General features: G+C 30.6%; 1 protein-coding gene across 2 annotated transcripts in view; it reads left to right on the forward strand.

The window, feature by feature from the left end:
* Positions 1 to 26,683, forward strand: part of LOC123290928 (carbonic anhydrase 2) — a 51,140-nt gene extending 24,457 nt beyond the window's left edge. For both annotated transcript variants that reach the window (XM_044871311.1, XM_044871313.1), the window contains exons 2-7: positions 23,194 to 23,250; positions 23,311 to 23,514; positions 24,698 to 24,942; positions 25,062 to 25,155; positions 25,228 to 25,364; positions 26,046 to 26,683. In XM_044871311.1, the coding sequence (XP_044727246.1) occupies positions 23,194 to 23,250; positions 23,311 to 23,514; positions 24,698 to 24,942; positions 25,062 to 25,155; positions 25,228 to 25,364; positions 26,046 to 26,189 (881 nt within the window). In that variant the 3' untranslated portion in view covers positions 26,190 to 26,683. The remainder of the gene's footprint in view (positions 1 to 23,193; positions 23,251 to 23,310; positions 23,515 to 24,697; positions 24,943 to 25,061; positions 25,156 to 25,227; positions 25,365 to 26,045) is intronic.
* The last annotated feature ends 305 nt before the right edge of the window (positions 26,684 to 26,988 follow it).

The raw sequence follows: 26,988 nt of genomic DNA on the forward strand, positions 1-26,988 counted from the left end.
ATTTTTTGTTTTCTATAAAATTTGTTGATGGATGGAAATTACATGTAACTTGACCTTCACAAAAATTTTTTTTAAAAACATTATTAACAATTAATACGAGCTCATTATAACTGGTGGTGAATATAATCTCTCTAAATCAGACCAATAAATTTCTGGTTAAGTAAAGTATTAAAATCCAATTCGCCCCAATTAGCACAACAACAAAATAAAAAATCAAGGTAATAAAGAAAAAAGTGTTGCATCTTTAAGTACCAAAAAATCAACCACTCAGGGTGCTTTTTCATTTGATTGAATGGCCATAAAATGCATAATTTTAATATTGACATTTCTCGGTCAATTTTGAAGCTAGAAAGTCGAAAAAAAATTAAATGTGCAAAAATTAAGCAACTAGAACTTTGATTAGAAGTTTTTTTTTAACTTTATACTTTTTTGTAATTTGTAAAAATCTGATTAAAACTCCCCAACTAACCCCCCAACAGTTTTTCCTTTTTAACCGACTTCAAACCAAAACAAGTAAAAACAAACAATTGACTGAGTTAATTGTTGAAATACCATGTATAGGCAGTGTTGATAACTCTGTCACATTTCACATACATACATATCTGACATATTTAACTGATATTCTCATATAATGCGCAAGTGTTGATGCGCAATCGTTTGTTTTTTTGACGTCATGTAAATAACAAAAGATATTCACTTTGATATTCCTATATTAATACATACTATAAAATTTGTACCTAATTAACGCCCTCGTGGGTAAACAGTGATGTTTACAAAAAAATGTTTCAAACAAAAGTTGTTTATTTTTTTGTAAGGAACATTTTTTACATTTAAACTTTTATTCTATCTCTAACGGTTTACAAGATGGGTACTACGGACCCATGACCCAATTGACCCATGTTGCTCATTTACGAACTTGACCTCACTTTTTACGTCCTAAGCACGCTGTAAAAGCTGTAATTTCAGCTTGATATCTCTTTTCGTTTTTGAGTAATCGTGACCACAGACGGACGGACGGCCGGACGGACGGACAGCCGGAAATGGATTAATTAGGTGATTTTATGAACACCTATACCAATTTTTTTTTTGTAGCATCAATATTTTTAGGCGTTACAAACTTGGGACTAAACTTATAATACTATGTATATTTCATATATAATACATGGTATAAAAAAAGGAGGTTCTCAATTCGACTGTATTTTTTTTTTTTTTTAAATGTTTGTTACCTCAGAACTGTTGACTGGGTGAACCGATTTTAATGATTCTTTATCTATTTGAAAGTTGGTGCTTCCGTGTGGTCCCATTTTATTTTGGTCTAGTTCTGACAACGACATCCATGAGAAAACCATAAAAGACTTTAATTTGCATTCGTTATGCACGACAAGAGGACGAATAACTCAATATCACGTCAACCGATTTCGATGATTCTTTAACTATTTGAAAGCTAGTGCTTCCCGTGTGGTCCCATTTCATTTTGGTCTAGTTCTGCCAACGCTATCCAAGAGAAAACCATAAAAGTCTTAAATTTGCATTCATTATGCACGACAAGAGGACGAATAACTCAATATCACGTCAACCGATTTCGATGATTCTTTTTTAGTGAAAAATTAGTTAGTGTACTTCAGATTCACTACAAATCACGAAATAAAAAAAACTTAACAAAAAGAAAACCGACTTCAAAAGAAAATCTTTTCCAAAACAAATTAATATGCACTAGAAAGTAAAAAAATAACGATAATATAATGCAGTTAAAATTATTGTTATTTTTGGAGTCGGTGTCAGCCAAGGAAACAACTCTGAACCAAACCCAACCCAATCCAACCCAACACAACCCAACCCAACCCAACCCAACCCAACAACAGTTTGCTACACTAGCTTGGCTGACACCGACTCCAAAAAAAAACAATAATTTTTACTACATTATATTATCGTTATTTTTTTACTTTTTAGTGCATATTAATTTGTTTTGGAAAAGATTTTCTTTTGAAGTCGGTTTTCTTTTTGTTAAAAGTTTTTTTTATAGATATTTAGTTTCATTGTACTTAATTCTTAGATCATTGTAGTAATCGCGTATATATATATTGAGCCAAATGTTCCATATTTTTGAGAATAGAAAATACGACCTTTCTAAAGGGTACATTTTAGTGTTATTAGTATTTATTTTTGATTATTAATACTTTTTTTGTTTTTGTTTTAGGTAAGGATTATTTCCAATCATTTAGATTTCCAATAATAATCTGTAAGTTATTTAATACAATTGAGATTAATGATCACCTATTAACGGAATTTTATTTCGTTCGAATTTTATATACCCTTCAGGATTATTGTTACTTTAATTAATGATTAGAGAATATTAAATCGTAAATTTACATAAACATGAAATTAGATTAATTTTTCTTAAACTATGATCGAGTTATCTATGGCGTACAAGACAAGCCATTATTGAGATACAGATAGATTGATTTATTGCGACATAAACAGTGCCGGATTTACCTCTGACGGTGCCCCAAGCAACCTCAGGTTTTTGGGGCCCTCATTGTAAAATACCCCCCCCCCCCCCGATATTTCAAAATAATGAATAACTAGTTAATTTTGCATAATCAATATATTTTACAGTTAACTTATAATTTACTATCTAAATTACAACTTTATTTCTACTTTTCTCAGTCGCAAATTGATGAATGACATCATCAAAGTCAAGTTTTTCAAGATTGTCTTTTTCGATAAACAGTAAGCCTAAATCACTAACTTTTTCTTGACACATCGATGAGCGTAAATAATTTTTGACGTGTTTTAATGCGCTGAACGATCTCTCCCCTGTACTGTTAGCTATCGGTATTGTAAGGAATAGCCTGATGAGGCATTCAACATTTGGAAACGCTGAAAACAGTTCCTCCTTGAAAATGATTTGGTACAATTCAACAAATGTTTTACGCTCATTTCCGTACACCTGTTTCACATAAATGTGAAAATTTTGGATTTCAGTCACACAGTTCATGTTAACATCCTTTGAATAGTCTTTAATCAGTCTTTCTAAACTTTATGTGATTTCCTCCTGCGACGCGGCTAAATTGACAAGAAAAGAAAACTTAGCCGCGATGTGTGTACGCCGTAGCGCGTTCTCGCAAGTTGGTTGCCAAGGAATCGATCATCGGAAGAAACGATTTTTTCCGAAAACACGCCTAAGTACTTCTATCCAGTATTCCCGTTCCTTGTCGATGAGATTACATGAAACATTAAGCTGACGTTGTCTAACTAAATTAGACAACGATTTGAAGTTCCAATTGAGTTCCATTTTTTGGGGCCCCTGTCCAAGCGGGGCCCCAAGCAATTGCTTCCTTTGCTTCCCGGTAAATCCGCTACTGGACATAAATATACGAATAAAATTTTATATTTCAAATATAAATCAACATATTGCTATTGAGAAGAATGAAAATTAATAATTCAATTGAATATTCCAATATATGCATATATGCAAAAAGTGCGAAAATTGTCAATTAAGTACGAGAGCTTTGGTATGTTCTTTTATTCGATCGTATGTTTGTTTCATGTTACACAGGTAAGATTTAATGTACCGGAATCTGTTAGTAGTAGTTAATTAAACTTGTATATTTTTTAAATAATTAGGTATTTTGATTATTTTAAAAAAAGTACCTCTTGTAAAAAATATGTTTACTAATATATTTGGAATTACAGTTATTTTATGAATTAAATGTAAATATGTATATCACAAATATATGTTACAGTCAAAATACATAACCAATAAGAACGGGTTCTAACTGAAAAAAAAATTATTATTACAATTATACGGAGAGCCAGTGACCAATTTAAGGTTGTCATTTCAAAAGTCATGAAACTTTTCATAAAAAAACCTCAATACCTACAGATACTGAAAAGCCACTTCTGGCAGCTCAGTGTGGCCGGGTTGAAATACCCTAATTTTGTAAAGAGGGTAAGAAATAAGGCTCATTTTTGTTAAAGTATAAGTCATAAAATTTTAGGAAATTACTTTCGACAATATTTTTACTTCATACAATTTTTGCCAGAACATTAACATCACTCTTAATTGTTACCATCAGTCTTGAAATTTTAACAGTATAAAGAAAATATATTAATAATTCATAATATTTAATGCCAGAACGAAATTCCATCACCAACAGTCTGCCAGAGCGAAAAACGTATCCGTGCGAGTGAGAGCAATGTATATGGAAACCTATGAGATAGAGTGAGAGCGCCGAAAATAAGCCTAAATCATTCACTGTAAGTGGTCAAAACCAATATTTTTCAGTCAATATCAACCTCAGATTCAGAGTCAGAACCAAATTTCACTGGTTATGGATTTTGACCTTAACATGTATATATAATACATATAAGTACTACATAGTCATGAAACAGTTATTTGATTAGTAACTAGATATACATATTAGACATATTGTTTGTTTAATGTTTTGATAATTGAATCAGGTTGAATACAGTTTTGTCATTAAATTCGATTCAATTAATATTATAAAATTATGTCTAAATTCAATCTAATTAATGTTTAAATATTTTTATATTTATTTTATTATTTGATGATAAATATTAGCCAACGCATGCAGCACGTAAATACATTTCATATATATTCATAATCAGTAAAATACATATTAGCTCGACCCGTGAAGAATTCCGCGCCCGTAATTAACGTAACTTGTGGCTAAAAACAACAAACAACCAATTTCGTAGAAAAGAGACGAAAAAAATCAAAAGTTCTTAAATTAATATTAGGAAACATTTATTAAAAATAATAATTGTATGGCTAGAGTATTATGAGAGTTTCTGTAAAAACTAACATGTTTGCCTAATAATGTTTTGAGTATTATATGTATGTATTATAAATATAAAACACTTATTATTTAAATTTATGATATTTTTTCGTTGAAATTATTTTTCAAGTGTGTTTTTTCCTGAGCGGTATATTTTTAGACCGCGAGTATATTTTTCGTCAAAACTATACATAATAAGCTTGAAAATGAGAGGTGAATCATGGAATTTGTTAAAAGAATAAGAAAGATAAGGGTAGAAAAAGAAAAAAACTTGCTAGAGTAAAAATATATAAGACTAGCTGTGAACTACCCGCTTTGCTGGGCAACTTTCACCCCTCCCCCCATATTCCATATCCTTTTCTAGGTTACTATCTATCACCTAACTAAATTTCATCAAAATCCGTTCAGCCGTTTAGGCATGATAGAGCAAAACTCCCAGCAAAAACCATAAAAAAATCACTAACTCAATTCAGTTTTCTGCCTACTTCCTACCCCCTAAGTACGATGACGTGATCATTTTGATCTTATATCCGTTTTTAGGTAACCATCTATTACCTTACTAAATTTCATCAAAATCTGTTCAGCCGTTTAGACGTGAAAGAGCAAAAGTCCCAACAAAAACGACTAAAAATCACTAACTCAATTTAGTTATCTGCCTACTGCCCACCTCCTAAGAACGATGGCGTGATTATTTATAGCCTATGACCATTTCTAGGTTATCATCTATCACCATACCAAATTTCATCAAAATCCGTTCAGCCGTTTAGGCGTGAAAGAGTAACAGACAGACAGACAGAGTTACTTTCGCATTTATAATATTAGTATGGATTATATGATACAAACATAATACATTATCATTATCAAATTACTTTTTATTTTTTGAAACTTTATACGTCAGTTTATACTTATAAATGAATCATTGATCAAAATACAAATAAAATAATAAATACCTATTACCTACGGACATATATATGTCGCAGATGGATTGCCGAATCATTTGTTTTACAAAACAGTTCTGTTTTGTGTTGAATTGTCATTATACGTTTACCCAATTACTACCCAAGTTCAGATTGATTGTAGAATGGTTTATTTCACACTAAGCTTTTCGTTTATGGCTATCATGGTGAAATAAAAAAAGAATAAATAATAGTGTTACAAACAAATTAGTCCATAAAATCACCTAATTAGTCCATTTCCGGTTGTCCGTCCATTCGTCTGTGGACACGATACCCAAAAACGAAAAAAGATATCGAGCTGAAATTTTTACAGCGTACTCAGGACGTAAAAAATGAGGTCAGGTTCGTAAATGAGCATCATAGGTCAATTGGGTCTTGGATCCGTAGGACCCATCTTGCAAACCGTTAGAGATATAACAAAAGTTTAAATGTAAAAAATTTTCGTTATAAAAAAATAAAGAACTTTTGTTTGAAACATTTTTTCGTAAACATCACTGTTTACCCGTGAGGGCGCCAATTACGAGGAAATTTTATAATATGTATTATATTTGATTATCAGTTATGTATGTGTTACATGTTTGTATGTGTAATGTGATAAAGAAATCAACACTGACTATGCATGGTATTTCAACAATTAACTCAGTCAATTGTTTGTTTTCACTTGTTTAACTTCATATCGTTGACGCGCTGCATTGGTTTATGCAAAAACTTTTTTGCAATTTTGCGTGATACAGTTCAGTAATTATAAACAAACCGCTAAACGTATTTCAGCTGTTTTACATAACGGAACTCTTCTATAAAACAAGTGATGGTTAGAGAGCGTCCATAAACTATATGGTAATTCCACCCACGTTGTAAACCCTCCCTCCTTTTAGTCTTCCGAAGAGACTTCCATCTCCCATCGTATGGACCGTAGTTTTTGATTATTAACTATTTGGTTAAATACCTGCTCGCCGCGGTGCGTAGGCTAGTTCAAACGTGCTAAATCCATATAACCCGTACAATATATGACAATATGCAACACGTACATTTGCCATTGTAAGAATATAACGCTCTTAAAATATAAAAATAACCAATGTTTGAAATTAAATATTCATATATCGCAACTTAAACTGAAAATTATTTTCATTATGCGAAGAAAATATATCAAGAAAAGTACGTTGTTTGTCTTCAGTACTCTCCCCTGACGTAGATCAGCGCAACTTTTTAACTAATAACCCCCCCCCCCCCAACTTGACCAGGCCACGTGGTTTATAAACCTTTCCTTATCTAAAACAACGGATTCGGAAATCCATCTGCGACATATACATACCAACAGATATTAATTATCACATACAATATTATATTTGCAATTTAATGACTCTATATTTTATCAAATTAATTACCTGATAGATATTATTAAGAAAATATATATGTACATATTTCATAGACATCGCATTTCAAAAATCATTTTTAAAACTTTCCAAAATAAATTATAGTTTGAAAAACCTTCTACTAAGTACATACGACTTTAATAAGATGTTATCCACTTAAATGGGTGCGACTTGAATTTTAAGGATGTATGAGCATGAAAACAATGTTTGATTTAAAGGCTCAAAATTTGTTTGTAGGTAGTCTTTTACTCAAAGAATATGTGGTTAAAATTTCAGCTTAGGTATCCGTGCAAATTTTTAAGAAAAAAGTCATTAAAAATCGATATAAAATACATTGGCTCTTATGCAGGAATCTCAAAAAACGACATATTTTGGAAGTTTTTGATAATTTTCATTTGGAATGAATGAAAACAAATTTAAAAAAAACTTTTTAATAGAAAGTAAACATATTAGCAATGAATTAGAAAAGAAAAAAACTAAGTGTCACCGTCCATATAAGGGATGTAAGAGCAGGCTAGATTAAGGGTTGAAATTATTTTTATCTTATTTTCAACTTTGATGATGAATTTTGTTATAACTTCATGAATGTAGACGAAAAATAAGAATAAAATTTTTCGATATGTGTCTTGGTTTTCGAAATATCGAAAGCTAAATAATTAAACAAAATTTTCAATTTTCGATATTTTGAAAATTAAGCCAGATATCGAAAAATTTTATTCTTACTTTTCGTCTTATATCGTCAAGTAATAATATAAATTTATCATCAAAATTGAAAATATCTATTTTTAAATTTGTGCCCCCACTACCATGCTCATACATCCTTAATGGGTGTGACTTGAATTTTAAGAACTTATAACATATAATATTCTATAATACAGATGTCTTTGATTTTTATGTTCAAAATTGATTCAAAAGACTATTTTGATGCAAGAGTACCTTTTATTTGGCAATAATAATAAAAAAATTTGTTTAGTCATATTCGTCTTAAAACACAATTATTTCATTTTCTTCCTCAATTTTTTTTTTTCACTAAAAACACAGTAAACGTAAATTGAATAACACGGTAAATCGAGAGCAACAACAATTATAACATGCATCCGTAAGAACAGGTAGATTGGGGCTTACAAAACAAGCGGGAGGAGAAGTTAAGGTAACTCAAGTGACCTGTTTGACTCATAGTCAAGGAGCCACCAATCCTGAAAGCTCCGTGATCACGGATTCTAATATTTTTAATAAAAAATAAAAGTTAACGTTATTAAGCTATACAAAATAACGACACTTTTGACAGTTAGGAAAACAGCAGACTGAAATGTCGAAATGATCTGAACCCTCAAATGCTGTAGGACATTGTAGGTATGCTGTGACCTTTTCGGAGTAAGAGAGAAAGACCTATGGAACTTTAACATAAATTCGATGTTACTCTTATCTCACTTACTCTTGGAGCAGTCTTATGGACTTGAAAAGAAACCGGAGTAAGAGAGATAACACTATGCAGCCCTGTCGTAGAACAACCTCATTTTACGGTATTGTGTATCTTTGAGGCAGGTAAATGTTAAATTCGTAGGGAATAGAAAGAGACGAACTCATGCAAGGTTTCAACTTGAAAAAAAATTCTGCCTCACTCACTCTTTACAGAAATATAGAAACCTTTAAAAAGCGAAGAGTTAAAATTTGGTATGCGCGATACTTTCGGCAGTTTGTAAGCACGCATACCAAGATAATTATAAATTATATAATTAAATAATTATAGTGTTGGTATTTTAAACTCTTCTAATTTATTAAAAATAATTTACAAGTTAACAGAGTTTTAAACCATTTTCCTTAATAAAATTGGAAAAATTGTTTATTATCTCCGGGAAACAGTTTCTAAGGTGAAATGGAAAATTTAGTAAAATATGACTCTTGCATAATTGATTCAGCGAAAAATGAGTGTTGCAAAAAATGTGAAAATAACCATTTTCAATCCTGAAAAACAATATGAAAAAACAAAAATTTTTTTAAAATTGTCCAAAGAACCATAAAAACTTTTCCTTGAGCAATATAACCATTTATGCAATTTTATTAAGGAAAATTGTTTGAAAATTTTTCCAACAACTTTTCTTACCTGAAAAAATATATTTATATCATCAGTAGAGCGATTTGAAGAGAATCTTAAATAAAAAATTGAGTTGAAATAGTTGTTTTTACTCTAGCGCTTATTTCTTCTGGACTATTATCAACATGCTCGACTTAAAATAAAAATTAATTAAGATAGCTTTGAAATAACCTGAAGGTAGTGACTTAAGCAAGATTAATGCAAGTTTTAGAACAAACCAGCCAGGTGTAAATCCTTGAATTCATTAAAAATTGCATAAAATTTATTTCATTTAAAATGTAAATATTGCAATAAAAATATTTATTTATTCAGAGCTTACAAATATTCATGCTACGAACAAAATTTTGGTACAGGTGTTTATAAATCAACTAATTAGTCTCTTTTCGGTTGTGCGTCTGTCTGTCTGTCGAAACGATAACTCAAAAACGAAAAGAGATATCAAGAGGACGAAACTTATTTCATATATACTTGTAATGGTATGAAAAGATAAGTTTTATTTGAAGAAAATTTATGTTCAATGCATATTTTTTATGATCTGAGCAAAAAATAACAGATATTTTCATTGATTTCTATACGAGAACTGTTGTTTTTTTTTTGAGAAAATTCGTAGAATGTGAAGAAGTGCTTTTCATTTAAACATGAAATAATTGAGAATTTTTTCAAATTTCCTTCATACACACACATACACACACACATATCCTACAAACAAAAGCAAGTTTGTAAAATAAAAACAAGTGAAAACAAACAATTGACTGAGTTAATTAATGAAATATCATGTATAGTCAGTGTTGATTTCTTTATCACATTACACATACAAACATGTGACACATACATAACTGATAATCAAGTATAGTACATATTATAAAATTTCCGCCTAATTGGCGCCCTCACGGGTAAACAGTGATGTTTACGAAAAAATATTTCAAACAAAAGTTGTTTAATTTTTGATAAGGAACATTTTTTACATTTAAACTTTTGTTCTATCTCTAACGGTTTACAAGATGGGTCCTACGGACCCAAGACCCAATTGACCCATATTGCTCATTTACGAACTTGACCTCACTTTTTACGTCCTGAGTACGCTGTAAAAATTTCAGCTCGATATCTTTTTTCGTTTTTGAGTTATCGTGTCCACAGACGGACGGACGGACGGACAACCGGAAATGGCCTAATTAGGTGATTTTATGAACACCTATGACAAAATTTTTTTCCTAGCATCATTTTTTTTAGGCGTTACAAACTTGGGACTAAACTTAATATACTATGTATATTTCATATATACATGGTATAAAAATAAGTCGCTAAATAAATCAATCATAAAATGAGCACGCTTGTACTCTACATTTAAAATGCAATTAAAAGTTCAATAATAATAAATAATGTTTACATTTAAATATTTTAGTTGATATTTTTTTTTAACCTTCAACAATGTGCACGTACGAGTAATATCTGTTTTGTTAATTTTTATGTTCTAAAAAAAATTTACTGTCAATTATTTAACTTTTTTTTTTGTATTGTTTTGAACACGACCGTGAACAATCAATTTATTAAGCTGTTGTATTTAATACTGTTGGAGGTGTGTTTACTTAATTCAAGTTGTCGGTCGTAACAAAGTTTTGGGAGCCTATTCGGGGACATGTTCAAAATTTTACAAATATCAGTTCAAGGATCTCTTGAAAACATGTCTGAGTGCACAGACTATTTAAATTAAATTCCGATCTAACAATATAACCTGAAGTTGATTTATTAAGGATGTATGAGCATGGTAGTGGGGGCACAAATTTAAAAATAGATATTTTCAATTTTGATGATAAATTTATATTATTACTTGACGATATAAGACGAAAAGTAAGAATAAAATTTTTCGATATCTGGCTTAATTTTCAAAATACCGAAAATTGAAAATTTTGTTTAATTATTTAGCTTTCGATATTTCGAAAACCAAGACACATATCGAAAAATTTTCGTCCACATTCATGAAGTTATAACAAAATTCATCATCAAAGTTGAAAATAAGATAAAAATAATTTCAACCCTTAATCTACCCTGCTCTTACACCCCTTATATGGACGGTGACACTTAGTTTTTTTCTTTTCTAATTCATTGCTAATATGTTTTTTTTCTATTAAAAAGTTTTTTTTAATTTGTTTTCATTCATTCCAAATGAAAATTATCAAAAACTTCCAAAATATGTCGTTTTTTGAGATTCCTCCATAAGATCCAATGTATTTTATATCGATTTTTATGACTTTTTTCTTAAAAATTTGCACGGATACCTAAGCTGAAAATTTAACCACATATTCTTTGAGTAAAAGACTACCTACAAACAAATTTTGAGCCTTTAAATCAAACATTGTTGTCATGCTCATACATCCTTAAGTAAAAATATAATTATTATAAAATTGACTTGCATTTGCTCGATAATATCCAGATAAGAAAGCGTCCATATTTCTGAGCTGTATAAAAGAATATTCAAAACTGGGGAATCATACAGGTATATACGGGTCGCATTTGAGTCGACTTGTGATTTTGATAAAATATATTTCAAATTTTGTAGTGCCACATTAGCTTTAGAAACCATATTCCTAGCTGCGTTTAAAAAGGTCCCGGATGAGCTTATTGTCATTCTTAGGTAATTGATATTATTTACTATTTCTAACCGTTCCGATTTGAATGAGAAAGATGATCCCGGCTCTTCTTATATATACTTAACAAGATCATGTCAATTTTTTTTTGTTTTAATACTTTGCTGATAATAATTTTTTTTAAGTTAAATTAAAAAGAATATAATAAAAAAATTTCTAAAAATTTTTAACTCTTAAGTTTTACATTTTTTGTGGGCTAAAAAACGCTTCCAGCACAGTTTTCTAGACATCATTAAGAGCATTATTTCTATTTTGCACCATTTTCAATTTTTTTTAATGCTTTGGTTCTGTATATTATAAACCACATGAAGTTAAAAAAAAAAAAAAACCTTAACATGACGTTATAGCAAACATTGATCTATATTTGTCTATAAAATTATTTCATCCCCTCTTTAATCCCTTCGGGAATGAATTTCCAAAAATATCTTCTTAATGCACATTTACGTCACTTAAAAAACGTGTGTACAAGATTTCATGCTTCTAGATAGGGTTCGCGATTTAAGGTGTGCGTTGATCAATCAGTTAATTTCTTTTTAACCGACTTCAAACAAAAACGGAGAAGGTTATCAATTCGACTGTATTTTTTTTTTTTTTTTATGTTTGTTACCTCAGAACTTTTGACTGGGTGAATTTTGATGATTCTTTATCTGTTTGAAAGCTGGTACTTTCCGTTTGGTCCCATTTCATTTTGGTCTAGTTCTGACAACGGCATCCATGAGAAAATCATAAAAGTCTTAAATTTGCATTAAGTATGCACGACAAGAGGACGAATAACTCAATATCACTTCGATGATTCTTTTTTTAGTGAAAAATTAGTTAGGTACTTCAGATTCACTAAAAATCACAAAATAAAAAAAACTTTTAACAAAAAGAAAACCGACTTCAAAAGAAAAATTTTTCCAAAACAAATTAAAATGCACCAAAAAGTAAACAAATAATGATAATATAATGGAGTTAAAATTATTGTTATTTTTGGAGTCGGTGGCAGCCAAGGAAACAACTCTGACAGAACTTGACTAGCTTGGCTGACACCGACTCCAAAAATAACAATAATTTTAACTCCATTATATTATCATTATTTGTTTACTTTTTGGTGCATTTTAATTTGTTTTGGAAAAATTTTTCTTTTGAAGTCGGTTTGCTTTTTGTTAAAAGTTTTATATATATAATATAGATGATTATTTTTATATTCACTTAATATCCATTAATATTTTCTAGGACAAATTCAGATAAAACTGGTTTTAATAGATGATGGTTGTTAATCAATTGTCTCGTGATTCAATTTTCAAAGGATATAAATATATAATATTGTATAGTTTTAATGTCAACAACTTGTTTGTAGTCAGTTAAATGGTACCAAACCGTTGTTGATCTATCAGTACACAGAGAGCCTACATATTGGCTATGATGATTCTTCTCTGAAACATAACCGATTTTATTGAAAATTTCCAGATAAATTAGATTATATTTTGTTGTCTTTACTTTATTTTTCACGAGAAGCATTTTCAACTTTAAAAATGACCGTTTTTGAGTTCTCAAAAATTAATCAGTATATGTATAACTCAAAAATGATTTTCGATAAAAAGTAAATTCTAGTTCGTGTATGGCCATTAGATCCGATACAATTGTTAATTTTTTTAACTAATGTTAAAACCGTAACGTCGAAATGTTTTAAATCCTTGCACTGTTATCTCAAGGTATTTTGAAATAATTTAAGAGAAAACGCGATATCTTCAAAAGAGAAAAATATAGTTCTCTAAATAGTAATGTATTACTTCAGTAAATCTGCCAATGCTTAAACTAGTACTATCATACATTGTCCATTTGTTTATACTGTGTGCAAACATAATGTAATCACAGAACACAAAGTAAATTCAACATCGTTGTCGCTTCTACAATTCATTTCTGGATAAGTTTAAATATTCAGAGAAAAGGTAATTCTTTTTTAATATTTTTTCGTAAATTAAACTGTCAATTACATTCTAATTAGGCGCAAAGCATCCTTAATTTGTTTATTTACATATACCTAGGTTTTTTTGGAAAGTTATTTTCTGTAGCAAAAACCCAAACTTAAAATGTCAAAATTGTCTTATAAATAGTATGGATTCCTGTCTTTTATACATGTTAAATATAGACAATTTTGAAAATTTATAGCAGCTAACAGAGACCGTCAATGGTGATAAAAATGTATTTACAGCTTTATGTTGAAACCGATACATCGATCAAACAACAACAATTTAATCATTACTAATAACACACAATAATTTAATAATTTTGCTTATATTATTTAATAAATAAGAATTAATTATTTATTAAATAAATATATACAATCAGATCAGGATGTGTATGTGGTAGACAGACTTCTTCAGTACAATTGGTAACCCTGGTGTAGCCACTAATCAAAGGTCTATTGATTTGAATGTGTACCATGGACAACAGCTTTCTTTTTTGTAAACAAATAATAAACATTGTTAATTCACAAAAACATTTACTACAGGCAATAGAGAAGCAAAGAAGCAAGTCCGTTACTCTTGTCCATAATGCACTCAATTATAGAAATTATTATTTTATTTAGATAGATTTATGATCACGTACTCAATAGGGCTTTTCATTTTAAAATCACGACTCACATTTGTTTCGTACTAAATGATAACCAATGTGATAAAATGCATAACAAATATCTTCTATCTTAGTCCTACTTATTGCTGTCAGTACGAAAAAATAAACTCTGCACTTGCGCATGTGACATGATGAAAAGGCCTATTAATTGCACAAATCTGGACGACGGGAGTGTAACCATTTTGATAAAAACCGTTTTGGCCTTTATCTCCTTAATCGAGCACTTAAGGAAGTTCCCTCGGTAGTCATAGAAAAAAATAAATTAGTAGATAAGGATCCGAATTAGATAAGGATCCGAAAGTATCTTATCGATCAATTAAGAGAGTTTTTATTAATTAAAAATACACTAAATAACATAATCATCCTCATATCATGCTATGTTATTTAGTGTATTTTTAATTAATTAATTACTCTCTTAATTGATCGATAAGAAACCCAAATTTTTTTTTGATTTAATAATATGTATCGTTAACTACAACATACTAAAAATTTGGATCATTTTCTACTAATTTATTTTTTTCTATTACTGGTGAGGGACCCTCCTTAATGTAATAAAAGGTTCTTGATTGTCTGTAGTATACTTATAAATAATCAATTGATTAAAAAAAACCCATCCCTTATTATTATTATTATGGAAAGAATTGTAGTATTAGACCTACGTAAAATGTTAATATAATTCTGTATGATACAATATATTATTATTAACGATGTTCCGACTATGCGGCCACTTTCGTATTCGGCAACTAATCGGTTGGAAGATATAATCTTAGATCTAGTTAATTTGAATTACTCAAAGTTGGTAATCTACCAACTTTCTAATCTAAGAATATTCCAAGTTGGTAGATTTACCTTAAAGTTGGTAGACTTGGCAACGCTGCAATCAAGAGACAATGCGAAGTAAACAAAACACAATGCGACATACTAGCTATAAGCTGTATACGAAGCGCCACGGAGATTACCGCATACCCCCGAAAGAGTGATCGGCGTAGCCGACAAGTCGGCCTTTTTACAATCGACTAATCGGCCAAAGTCAGAGTCGGTACATCACTAATACTCGTATTTATATTTTTATTGAGTGTTTTATTTGTTGATATTTATATCCTTTTTTATTCAATGAAACATCACATATCATTCAGTCATGTGTATGTATCTTTGTTTAATAATGACTCATTCATACAACAACAACAAATTAACTAATGAAAGAAAAAACATAAGCCATAGGTAGTGAGTATGGACTACAGACACCATACCAATAAGTTTAATTATAAAATAAATTAATGTACATACCATGAAGGTTATAAAGAAGGAGAACGATCGCTACGTGTTACATTGTGACGTATAAAGCCTGACAACATTGAAATGTTTATGTGAATATTTTACGATCAGTTCATGATAACATAACCCAGAAAAGATTACGTAAGAAAATTGTTTCTGACAATACAATGCCATATCTTCAGCACGTCATTGCAATGTTGCCAAGCGTAACATATGAAATTTCATATATTTTGTGATAATTTTTTATAATAATAAAAGATAAGTTAATTATCTCAAAAACTAAAAACAGAAATGTTTTCTAGTTATTTATAAATAAGCCTTTAATAAATATTATGGTAGTTTTATAGTCTGAAGCTAGGAACCTTAAATTAGTGTCATTTCCTTATAATGCAATGTAATAACACGTCTTAAACTAGTAAATTAAACATTGTATTTCACGAAAACCAAGAACAGAGATTATTTCATATTTTCTCTAGGCTTTCCTTATTTTTTGAACATAACTGTAAATTTTTGGAAAGTTTGTCATTAACTATTTTCTTTTTAAGAACCTTAAAAATACTTTCTAGGTTTGTTTACTAGACCCTCAAAACTGTTACTCGCTACGTTCTAAGTTGACTGCATTATAGTCAGGTAAAAAGTACAATTGGATATAGTCAGTAGACGGTACAATTGTTTATTTTTTCGTGGTGAAAACAATAAATTTCGGTCTAAATAGTTAAAATTTAAATAAAAAATAAATAAATTGACGTCATTCTGCTAGGTCATAATTGGTATAAGAAGAAATATATTAACATGTGATGGAACTTTTAAGAATTAAAGGTTGCTGGCTACATTTTTATATAGAAAAGAAAATGAAGGTCATTCCAAGCACTCTAAACAAGGCCGCAGCCAGCCATAGGGTTTGAAGTACCAGTAGCTTCCCCCATTTGCATTTGTTACATTTCATCCCAGAAAATATGATTATGACATATGACTATGACAAGGACACATATGAACTAAATGGCAGTCTTCTCTCTCATTCATCATATCGCATCCACTTACAGGCTAGCATATCCCTCCCGTTATCTATGTATAATATTCTATCGTTTTTGTCTATATAGCATCACATCAAGGATCGCTCGTGTTTCAGGTCACAATATACAGTTTAAAAATTACGATTTTAAATTTTAATATAATAAAACAATTATGTGCTTTGATGACTCAAAATCAGAACATTTAAGTATATTTCTACATAATTTTTATCTAATTTCATAATTTATTTTTCACTACCGAAAGTACTCTTTTGACTTTAAATCCAGTTTCTGAGAGCAATTGGTTGTTTATGTAACCAAAGTAATATATACGAGATGGTAACCATGGATCTCTTTGATCTTGCATACGATTAATAAGAAATAAGAATCACCAGCCCGTTACAATATTAAATCCAATTATATTTTATTTTTTTATTATTTAAAAAAATATAAGCATCTTACTCAATTGAAACTAGAAAATAATGATTTTGAACAAATATTTTTATTTGGGTATTAAGGATGTATGAGCATGACAACAATGTTTGATTTAAAGGCTCAAAATTTGTTTGTAGGTAGTCTTTTACTCAAAGAATATGTAATAAAAATTAAAAAAAAACTTTTTAATAGAAAGTAAACATATTAGCAATGAATTAGAAAAGAAAAAAACTAAGTGTTACCGTCCATATAAGGGATGTAAGAGCAGGGTAGATTAAGGGTTGAAATTATTTTTATCTTATTTTCAACTTTGATGATGAATTTTGTTATAACTTCATGAATGTAGACGAAAAATAAGAATAAAATTTTTCGATATGTGTCTTGGTTTTCGAAATATCGAAAGCTAAATAATTAAACAAAATTTTCAATTTTCGATATTTTGAAAATTAAGCAAGATATCGAAAAATTTTATTCTTACTTTTCGTCTTATATCGTCAAGTAATAATATAAATTTATCATCAAAATTGAAAATATCTATTTTTAAATTTGTGCCCCCACTGTACCATGCTCATACATCCTTAAGTGGATAACATCTTATTAAAGTCGTATGTACTTAGTAGAAGGTTTTTCAAACTATAATTTATTTTGGAAAGTTTTAAAAATGATTTTTGAAATGCGATGTCTATGAAATATGTACATATATATTTTCTTAATAATATCTATCAGGTAATTAATTTGATAAAATATAGAGTCATTAAATTGCAAATATAATATTGTATGTGATAATTAATATCTGTTGGTATGTATATGTCGCAGATGGATTTCCGAATCCGTTGTTTTAGATAAGGAAAGGTTTATAAACCACGTGGCCTGGTCAAGTTGGGGGGGGGGGTTATTTATATATATATATATATATATATATATATATAAATATATATATATATATATATATATATATATATATATATATATATATATATAAGAATTGCTCGTTTAAATATATAAGATATGTAGTATATGGGAATGTCAGTTTTTTTTTGTGTCGCTGTCTAACAGTGGATATCATTCGTTACTTAACGTAAAAAAAACGAACGATTGTGTCTTGTATAGTATGTATTATATGGGAATATCAGTTATATATGTGTGACATGTATGCATGTGTAGGTAATGTGATAGAGTAATCAACACTGTCTATACATGGTATTTCAACTATTAACTCAGTCAATTGTTTGTTTTCACTTGTTTTAGTTAACAATTTGAACTTGTTGACTAGACTATTAGTAACATACACCATTATTGTTCGTATGTTATATCAAATAATAATATTGTTATAATACTTTGCAGATTAGCAAAAAAGGTGTGGTGTATATGGCTCTTAAGGCTCAGACCATTACTAGTTGGTAGTTAATATTCATTTTTACCATACATAAAAAAAAAATTTTAACAAAAAGAAAACCGACTTCAAAAGAAAATCTTTTCCAAAACAAATTAATATGCACTAAAAAGTAAAAAAATAACGATAATATAATGCAGTTAAAATTATTGTTAGTTTTGGAGTCGGTGTCAGCCAAGGAAACAGCTCTGACAGAACAGTTTGCCAAAAAAAACAATAATTTTAACTGCATTATATTATCGTTATTTTTTTACTTTTTAGTGCATATTCATTTGTTTTGGAAAAGATTTTCTTTTGAAGTCGGTTTTCTTTTTGTTAAAAGTTTTTTTTATTTCGTGATTTTTAGTGAATCTGAAGTACACTAACTAATTTTTCACTAAAAAAAAAAATCATCGAAATCGGTTGACGTGATATTGAGTTATTCGTCGTCTTGTCGTGCATAACGAATACAAATTTAAGACTTTTATATTTTTCTCATGGATGGCGTTGTCAGAACTAGACCAAAATGAAATGGGACCACACGGGAAGCACTAGCTTTCAAATAGATAATGAATCATCGAAATCGGTTGACGTGATATTGAGTAATTAGTACTCTTGTCGTGCATAATGAATGCAAATTTAAGTCTTTTATGGTTTTCTCATGGATGTCGTTGTCAGAACTAGACCAAAATGAAATGGGACCACACGGGAAGCACCAGCTTTCAAATAGATATCAAAATCGGTTCACCCAGTCAAAAGTTCTGAGGTAACAAACATAAAAAAAAAAAAAAAAAAAAAAAAAAAAGTCGAATTGAGAACCTCCTTTTTTTTTGGTTTGAAGTCGGTTAAAAATGATAATAGTCCAGAAATAATCGGCGCATGAGTTCTATAACAACAATTCCACCTCAATTTTTTTTATACGATTATTTTTAAAGTGTCCTACTGATCATATAAATGTTATCAGGTTGGAAAAATGGTAGTAAAATTTTTTTAACAATTTTTAATGTTATTTGGACAATTTAAAACAAAAAAGGTCTCTCTTTAGAAAATTCTCTAAAACTAGTAGTAGTTATAGAGACATTAAGAATTTAAAGTTCGAAAAAATGGCCTTCTTTAAACCGTCATTAATAATATAAAAAACAAAAAATTTTAATGTTGCCAAAGAAATAAATATTCTTTGCACATCCCTTAACAAAGTTCCATAACGTTTTAGTCTATTATTTTATCGTAATTCTTGAAATACCCTGTACAGAAAGTGTAGAATATCAGTATTTGCATTATTTTTAATAAATAAGAAAAGTTTAAAAAACCAACACAATGTGGAATTAGAATAATTAGAATAATGTAATTTTTGTTAGAATATTTTTCGTTTTTCGAGAATGTTCCACAAGACCACTAGTTGAAGTTACCTCAACTAGTAGAGCAAATTTTCAACTCCCTATCTTTTATAGTTTTGGAGAAAATGAAGACCAATGTTTTGTCCTAATTTGCGTTACGAGTAAATAGTAATGTTTTCGAAAAAATGTTATCAAAAAAAAGTTGTTTATTTTTTAGAAGAAATAACTTTTACATTTAAACTTTTGTTCTATCTCTAACGGTTTGCAAGATGGGTCCTATGTTACTCATTTACGAACTCAAACTCACTTTTTACGTCCTGAGCACGCAATAAATTTCAGCTTGATATCCTCGTTTTTGAGTGATCGTGATGACAGATGGACAGACTGAAATGGGCTAATTAGATGATTTTATGAACGTCTATACCAAAATTTTGTTCGTATCATCAATATTTCTAAGCGTTACAAGCTTGGGACTAAAATTAGTATACATTGATATATATTTCATATATACAGGGTATAAACCATGACAGCTGCCTAACTACTTAGGAGCTGTGGACAGTGGCATTGTAGGACAAACACAGGTCATGCGAATATAATGAACAGGTTGGAGACTGTGACCCCACTTGTGGAAATGGTACAGAACTCCACTGTTCCGCTTTACCGTTTTATTCGCAAATTTCGGGTAATCGTTCCTTTCCATGAAGAATGAGGTCGAGATGCGCCTAACTTTTCACCCCCTCCCGGACCATGTCTTTATGCGCATGGACCAAGAGCCGGATATCTATCTGGTGATGGGGTTTATGGACCTAGAATAAAGTAATCGATTCTTCTTGGTCAATATGCGACAGTTTTTCAATCGGAAATCTTCGCCTTACTGAGAGAGTCAGGCCGCTCTTCGGAGCCTTGAAGCGTTAAGATTCTAATCAAGAATAGTTTATGAATGCTTTGAAGAGCTGAATTACCTGGCACTGAACAGCACAGTCACGCTGATCTTGGTTCCGGGTCACTCTGGCGTTAACCGGTACGAAACAGAAAACTCGTTGGCACGAGAGGGGTCATCTCAAACGCCCCTTTCTCCTGAGCCTGTCATTCCCATAGCAAGATGCTCTGTAATTTACCGGGTCACTGTGTATAACCACAGCTAGGCCATTCGACTGTGCTCGTCTGAAACTTACTAGAGCACAGTTGAGAAGGATGGTAGGACTCTTGATAGGACACTGTCGATTAAACAATCACCTTCATAACAGAGGATCTTACTTGTGGAGGGAGCCTGTATGGAGGATGACGAAACCTCCATACATGTTATTTGCAAGTGCAGAAATCTGCAGGGCGTTAGATTCAGAATGTTCAGGTCCGACACCTTGGATTCATTTATCCTCGACAAAATCCTTTGCTTCATCCGATTTTAAAAGCGCCTCCTACCCGAAGACATCTCATTTTCGGGTGACAGGTCGTTTTCACTTTCTGACAGGAGGGCACAGAGGACTCTTGGTCTAGGTGCTAGCGACCCACTTGCGGTACCCCTCTTTTGTTTTAGTATTATTATTACAGAGTATAAAAACGATAGGACTCTTCAAAAGATTCAGGTATGACACAATATTTAATATCATTTTCGGGATAAAAGCAATAACTTTCGATCACAAAATTACCAATTTATATTATGTGTGTTAAATAAAATAATTATCACAAATATATTTAATATTACTAAATATAACTTTTTATTTTAATTGATAACAGCTCAGAATCAGTGGCGTTTCATATAGAAATTATGTTGGCAGTGGGCGTACTCGTTACGATAGTTCTTTTTTCACCACAAACCGTTTGTCAAAATCAGTACACAAACTCCAAAACTGATTGCGAGTAAGAACAAAATTAACTTTTAGTTTTCGTAAATGAGTGTTTTGACGTGATGAAATGAAATCTAAACCACGAGACGTCGTTCAAGTCTCCGTATAAAAAAACTGCCACTGATTCAACATACGGGGATCTACCAAACATCGAATGATTGATAAGAAGTTGGTGCAATTGATAACATAAATTAAATATTTATCATAAGTTGTCCGTCCACACATCACACATGAGTGTATTTAAAGTGAGTCAGGGAAATTCTTTAAGTACAAAAGTCAAGTTCAATATCTAAATTTAAAAAAACTTTTTGTTCTTCAAAATTTTTCAACATTTGATGCATGATAAACGCATGATTTAGTCTTAGTTAAAAAGTTGCGTGATTTATTTTAGATCAGCGGCTAAAAACACTTTCTTGGTCGAGGGACTATGGTAGAGCGGTTTTTCGGGGCTTAATCTCTTCGTCTAGACTTTTTCGAGCATAATATTTTAGCAGCAAGGAAATTTTTCAATTTATTTTGCCGAAATCAGGCGTCAAAAAAGTACTCTACGAGTTTTACTTTTTGCCGCAAAAAACCCATCCCAAAAAATGCACTTTTTTGAGGCCCGATTTCGGCATAAAAAATTAAAAAATTTCACTTGCTGCTAAAATATCATGCTCGAAAAAGTCTAGACGAAGAGATTAATTAATTTCTTGGACTAGTTGGGCTTCAGTAGACAGTAATGCAAGTGCATTAAGTCTACCTTGGCCCATGCTTGCGCGTAAATAGGTTTTTACCCTTTTAAGAGTAGAAAAAGATCTTTCTCCTGAACAATTTGTTGCCGGAATACTCAAAAAATACGGAGAGCAATGTCCACATTCGGATAAACATCTCGAAGATTCCGTGAATGCAATACATTGCATATTTTTTGTGCAGAGCGTACATCTTCCATATTTGCCAAGGAATCTTTGAGTTGACAATGTAAATGAATGCATTCATTGCCTAACGTCTCTTCCAAATCATCAGGATACTTACTGATTAGTTTATTGGCAAGATTTTTTAATTCATTCGTGTCTATTTCAGATAAATTATCAAAAAAATTTATATTTATAAACAAAAAATGTTCTGGCACTTTTAAATGAAAATTATAACGATATTCAATACCTGGGCCTAAATCCATCACTGCGAGTATCATGGGCAAAATCTCATTTTCAAAAAAAATATAATTAAAATTAATAAAATTGTGAACAAAAGGGAAGATAAGTGAGGGCTATAACGCGGTATGGCCCTCATACCTACGCTTGTTTTTAAAGTAGAAATTACCCAGCAAAGCGGGTGGGTATCTGCTAGCCTATTATAATTTAATTGAGAATTAAATATTATGACTCAAATGATTAATTTCGAATTGCTTTCTTGTGTCTTTAATTAAAATTTCTTTTTTTTTCCAGAAATTACCAAAAATGAATGCATTTGCATTGATGACCCAGACTTCAATGATTTAAAAGGTAACATAAAATTCATAAAAGTAAACCTTGAAAATCTACCCACAAATCAAATAATTACAGATTACAATTTGGACACCAATAGACATGAAGCATCTGTGGCGGGTATTCTTCCACATCCTGGTTTACATTTATTCGTAAGCGTTCAATCACCAATTGCCATTGAACACGAACGATCACGGAAACATGATCATTTTGATCCACTTGAATTTCATGGCCATTGGGACAACGTGGGAACAGCTACTTTCACTAATACTGGCACCACAGGTTTGTTTTTATGTTTATTTGTAAAGTAAAGCTCTTAGAATCTTTTAAATGTTAAAAAACAATATCTTTTTCGAAATGTCTCTCTCCACATCTATAATAAATTTCCAAAAAGAAAAAAGTTTTGCATATACAAATTGTGTTAGATAGAATTGCTAATAGAGAATCAAAATTTTGTCACTTTTTTGCTCATAACTTTTTAAATTTTAAGTTTATTGCAAAAAATTACATAGACGAAATTGTAGCCACGACAATTTGCTACAAATTATGCCTTTACAAATTTTTGGAGAAATCAATAGTTTACAAGATACAGCTAAAAATATGTTTCCACCCCTTTTTTCAAGATGGCGGGCGGGGGACAAGGGCGCCAACCCCACAAACTTGGGGTTAAGGTTGTATTGACCCTCCCTACATGTTCCATAAATAAAATCGCGTCCTCCCAAAAATGTTCAGTCAATGTAACATTTCAATGGACTAGTATGACTACAAGTTTTTTTATTTGATCTCAAAATTTTTCGAACTTGCGTTCATTCTCAAGAGATTCAATTTAATTTAAAAAAAAAAAATTGTGAGATAAAATAAAAAAAAACTTGTAGTCATACACTAATAATAAAATTATTTTTTATTATTTTAATTATTTATTATAATAAAGTGGGTATGCTCCGTAATATTCACCAGTATACTGGCTAGTGCTAATGACGCCATAACCCGGCGCCATACTGGTGAATCGTTCCGAAATATACTAGCCAGTGCGTGTATGTATATTCTTAAATATATATTCTTATTGTATTCGTCAATTACGAGTAAGTCCTTTTCAGACGCCATTATTCCTTCTTAATGAACAATAAATAAATAAATTTCTTTCACAAACACTCGGTGACCACATGTACACTATCATGTCCGTTTTATCAGCACAATATGGCGTCGATTTCTGCTGTCATGAGCACTGGCCAGTATACTGGTGAATATTACGGAACACAACCAGTATGTATTACCAAAAACCTAATATAAATTCAATTAGTAATTTAACATTGATTCTCTATTAGAATTGTTTTTAAACAGTAGATGTATTTGTAATTTTTGATTCCCGTCTAACAGATAATCAATTTTCATTCTCGAATTTGAGAACTATTTCCGTGAATATTTAAATCGTAATGAAAGCAAAAGCATCGTACTATTTTTTCAGCTCAAGTTAGAACTCAACGTGACACTTTACCAACTTTAATGGGTGGCCCATTACATAATGAATACTATTTTGAACAATTACACTTTCATTGGAGTGAGGATGATGAATCTGGATGTGAACATATTTTCGAAGGACGTGCATATTCCATGGAAGCTCATGCCGTACATTACAATTCTAAATACGGATCGTTTGCCGAAGCCGCTGACAAACCTGATGGCCTTGCTGTTGTTGCATTTTTCTTACAGGTAATTACCTACATATATACATTTTTTAAAATTTTTTACCAAAAACTTGTTCATGAGAGAATTTGAGCGTCGTCGCCTCCTTTTAAAAGCATGTGTTGTAATTATTTTTTACTTTGCAGGCATTGGATGATAACGATAATTCAGAATTTCGAAAATTAAGTGATTATATTCCAAACATATTGAAAATATCTTCAACTACAGATGTACCAGCTGGTAAGTGATAATAAATTCAAAGGTATAAAATTTATTTTAAAAAGTGTAACAAAATAAATGTTTATTTTATAGATTGTATGGCTTGGTTTGAACCACAAGCACATTGCAAAGGATATTACACTTATCAAGGATCGTTGACCACTGAACCATATACTGAGAATGTAACATGGATCATTTATCCAAATCCTATTACCGTTTCTGCCGAACAGGTTTGTTCTCATTGGAGTTAGTTCTTCGAGTTTCTTTAATAGCCTATTTAGATATTTACGAATGATTACGTACGTACATGTGTACGTAAGTAGTCATTTTTTTCGTCGTCGATATCGCGCGAACAAAAAAATGTATCGATTTCGTTGACGTGAGTCTTAATTTGCAGTTTTTGTGCCAATAAATAGAAATTCTTGGCCAAAAATGGCACGATTTTCGGAATACGTATCAGAATCCGTTAATCTGACTGATTGGTAAACAGTGACCAAAAATACCTCCTAGATAACAGTTTGGACAACAAAATACTTAATTTTCCGTTTTTGTGCCAAAAATGGAATTTCGGGTCAAAAATGACACGATTTTTCGAATGCGTCACAGAATTCGTGTAATTTTACATCACATTTGTATTCAGCGACCAATAATACCTACTAGATGACAATTTTAAGCCAAAATAAGCATTTAAAAATAAATTTGGACTATACATGCCCTCCGCTGGGACCCTATAGCCCTTTATGAATAAGTTAATTTGACTGAATGTTCCTTGGTGTCCAATAAACACGTTACGAAATGTTTCATTAAAATCGATGCTGTTTCCCCACTTTACCTATGCACTCCTATAATACAATTTGTTGTTACAAAGTTTTATTTTATATTAATTAATTTGTTCATTTGTTTATTAACAGGTGTCAATATTTCGTAAATTACAATCATGTCATCGATGTGAAAAGAAAACCATCAAGAAAAATATACGACCAATTCAACAAAATGAAAAAGATAATCATGAAATAATATTTGCACGTGCACACAAACCAATCATTACTGCTTGACCTTCCAATATTAACAAAAACTGTAAAAGAAGATGGAAATTTAAAAATAACTCACAATTATTATCAATCTTCCCAGCGTTTAGTTGGATTTGTAAAAATAAACATAAAATATATAAACCTAAAAGATAATTATTTATTGCAGGATGTATCAAAATCATTGTACTTAAGGTCGAGGACAAGAGCACATTTTGGAAACGCGATCAGATAAAATATCTTTTTTTATTAGATCTTTATGGAAGCTAAATCTTCTTTAGGCGCGATAGGAACTTTTGGGATGGGGAAAAAGCCCTGAACTCGTCTGACCATCACGCTGACGTTCGAAACTAAACGCTATAGGTAAATTCCATCTGAATTGAACCTACCTGGTGGATTAGTGGTATCACTGCTGGACTGTCATTCAAAAAAAACCTGCGGTCGAAATCCAATTCAGTCTAAAGATTTTTTTATTACTTAAAATAATTTTCTAAACCCAACAATAATTTCAATTTACAAATTATGAAATTTGTATTATTCATAAATAATTTAAAAATTCCAAAAACGAAATCACAGTTTTCAATATAAAATAATAAATAAAAAAACAAGTTTTAAGTTTTCACTTCATCTAAGCTAAGTATAAAGGTACTTTAAAAGGAGAAATTGGAGAGACTATTGTCAAGGTAATAGACCGTGGGCCAGAAAAGGTGCTTTGTTAAATGATTAATACATACTTGCAATTTTACGACTTTTTTCTCGAAAGTGCTACGTTTACAAATTATAACATCATATTTAAGCTATCGGTCTGATAAAACGCAGCAGGTAA

Source organism: Chrysoperla carnea, chromosome 1 (assembly GCF_905475395.1).
Source record: "Chrysoperla carnea chromosome 1, inChrCarn1.1, whole genome shotgun sequence".
Taxonomy (NCBI): Eukaryota; Metazoa; Arthropoda; class Insecta; order Neuroptera; family Chrysopidae; genus Chrysoperla; species Chrysoperla carnea.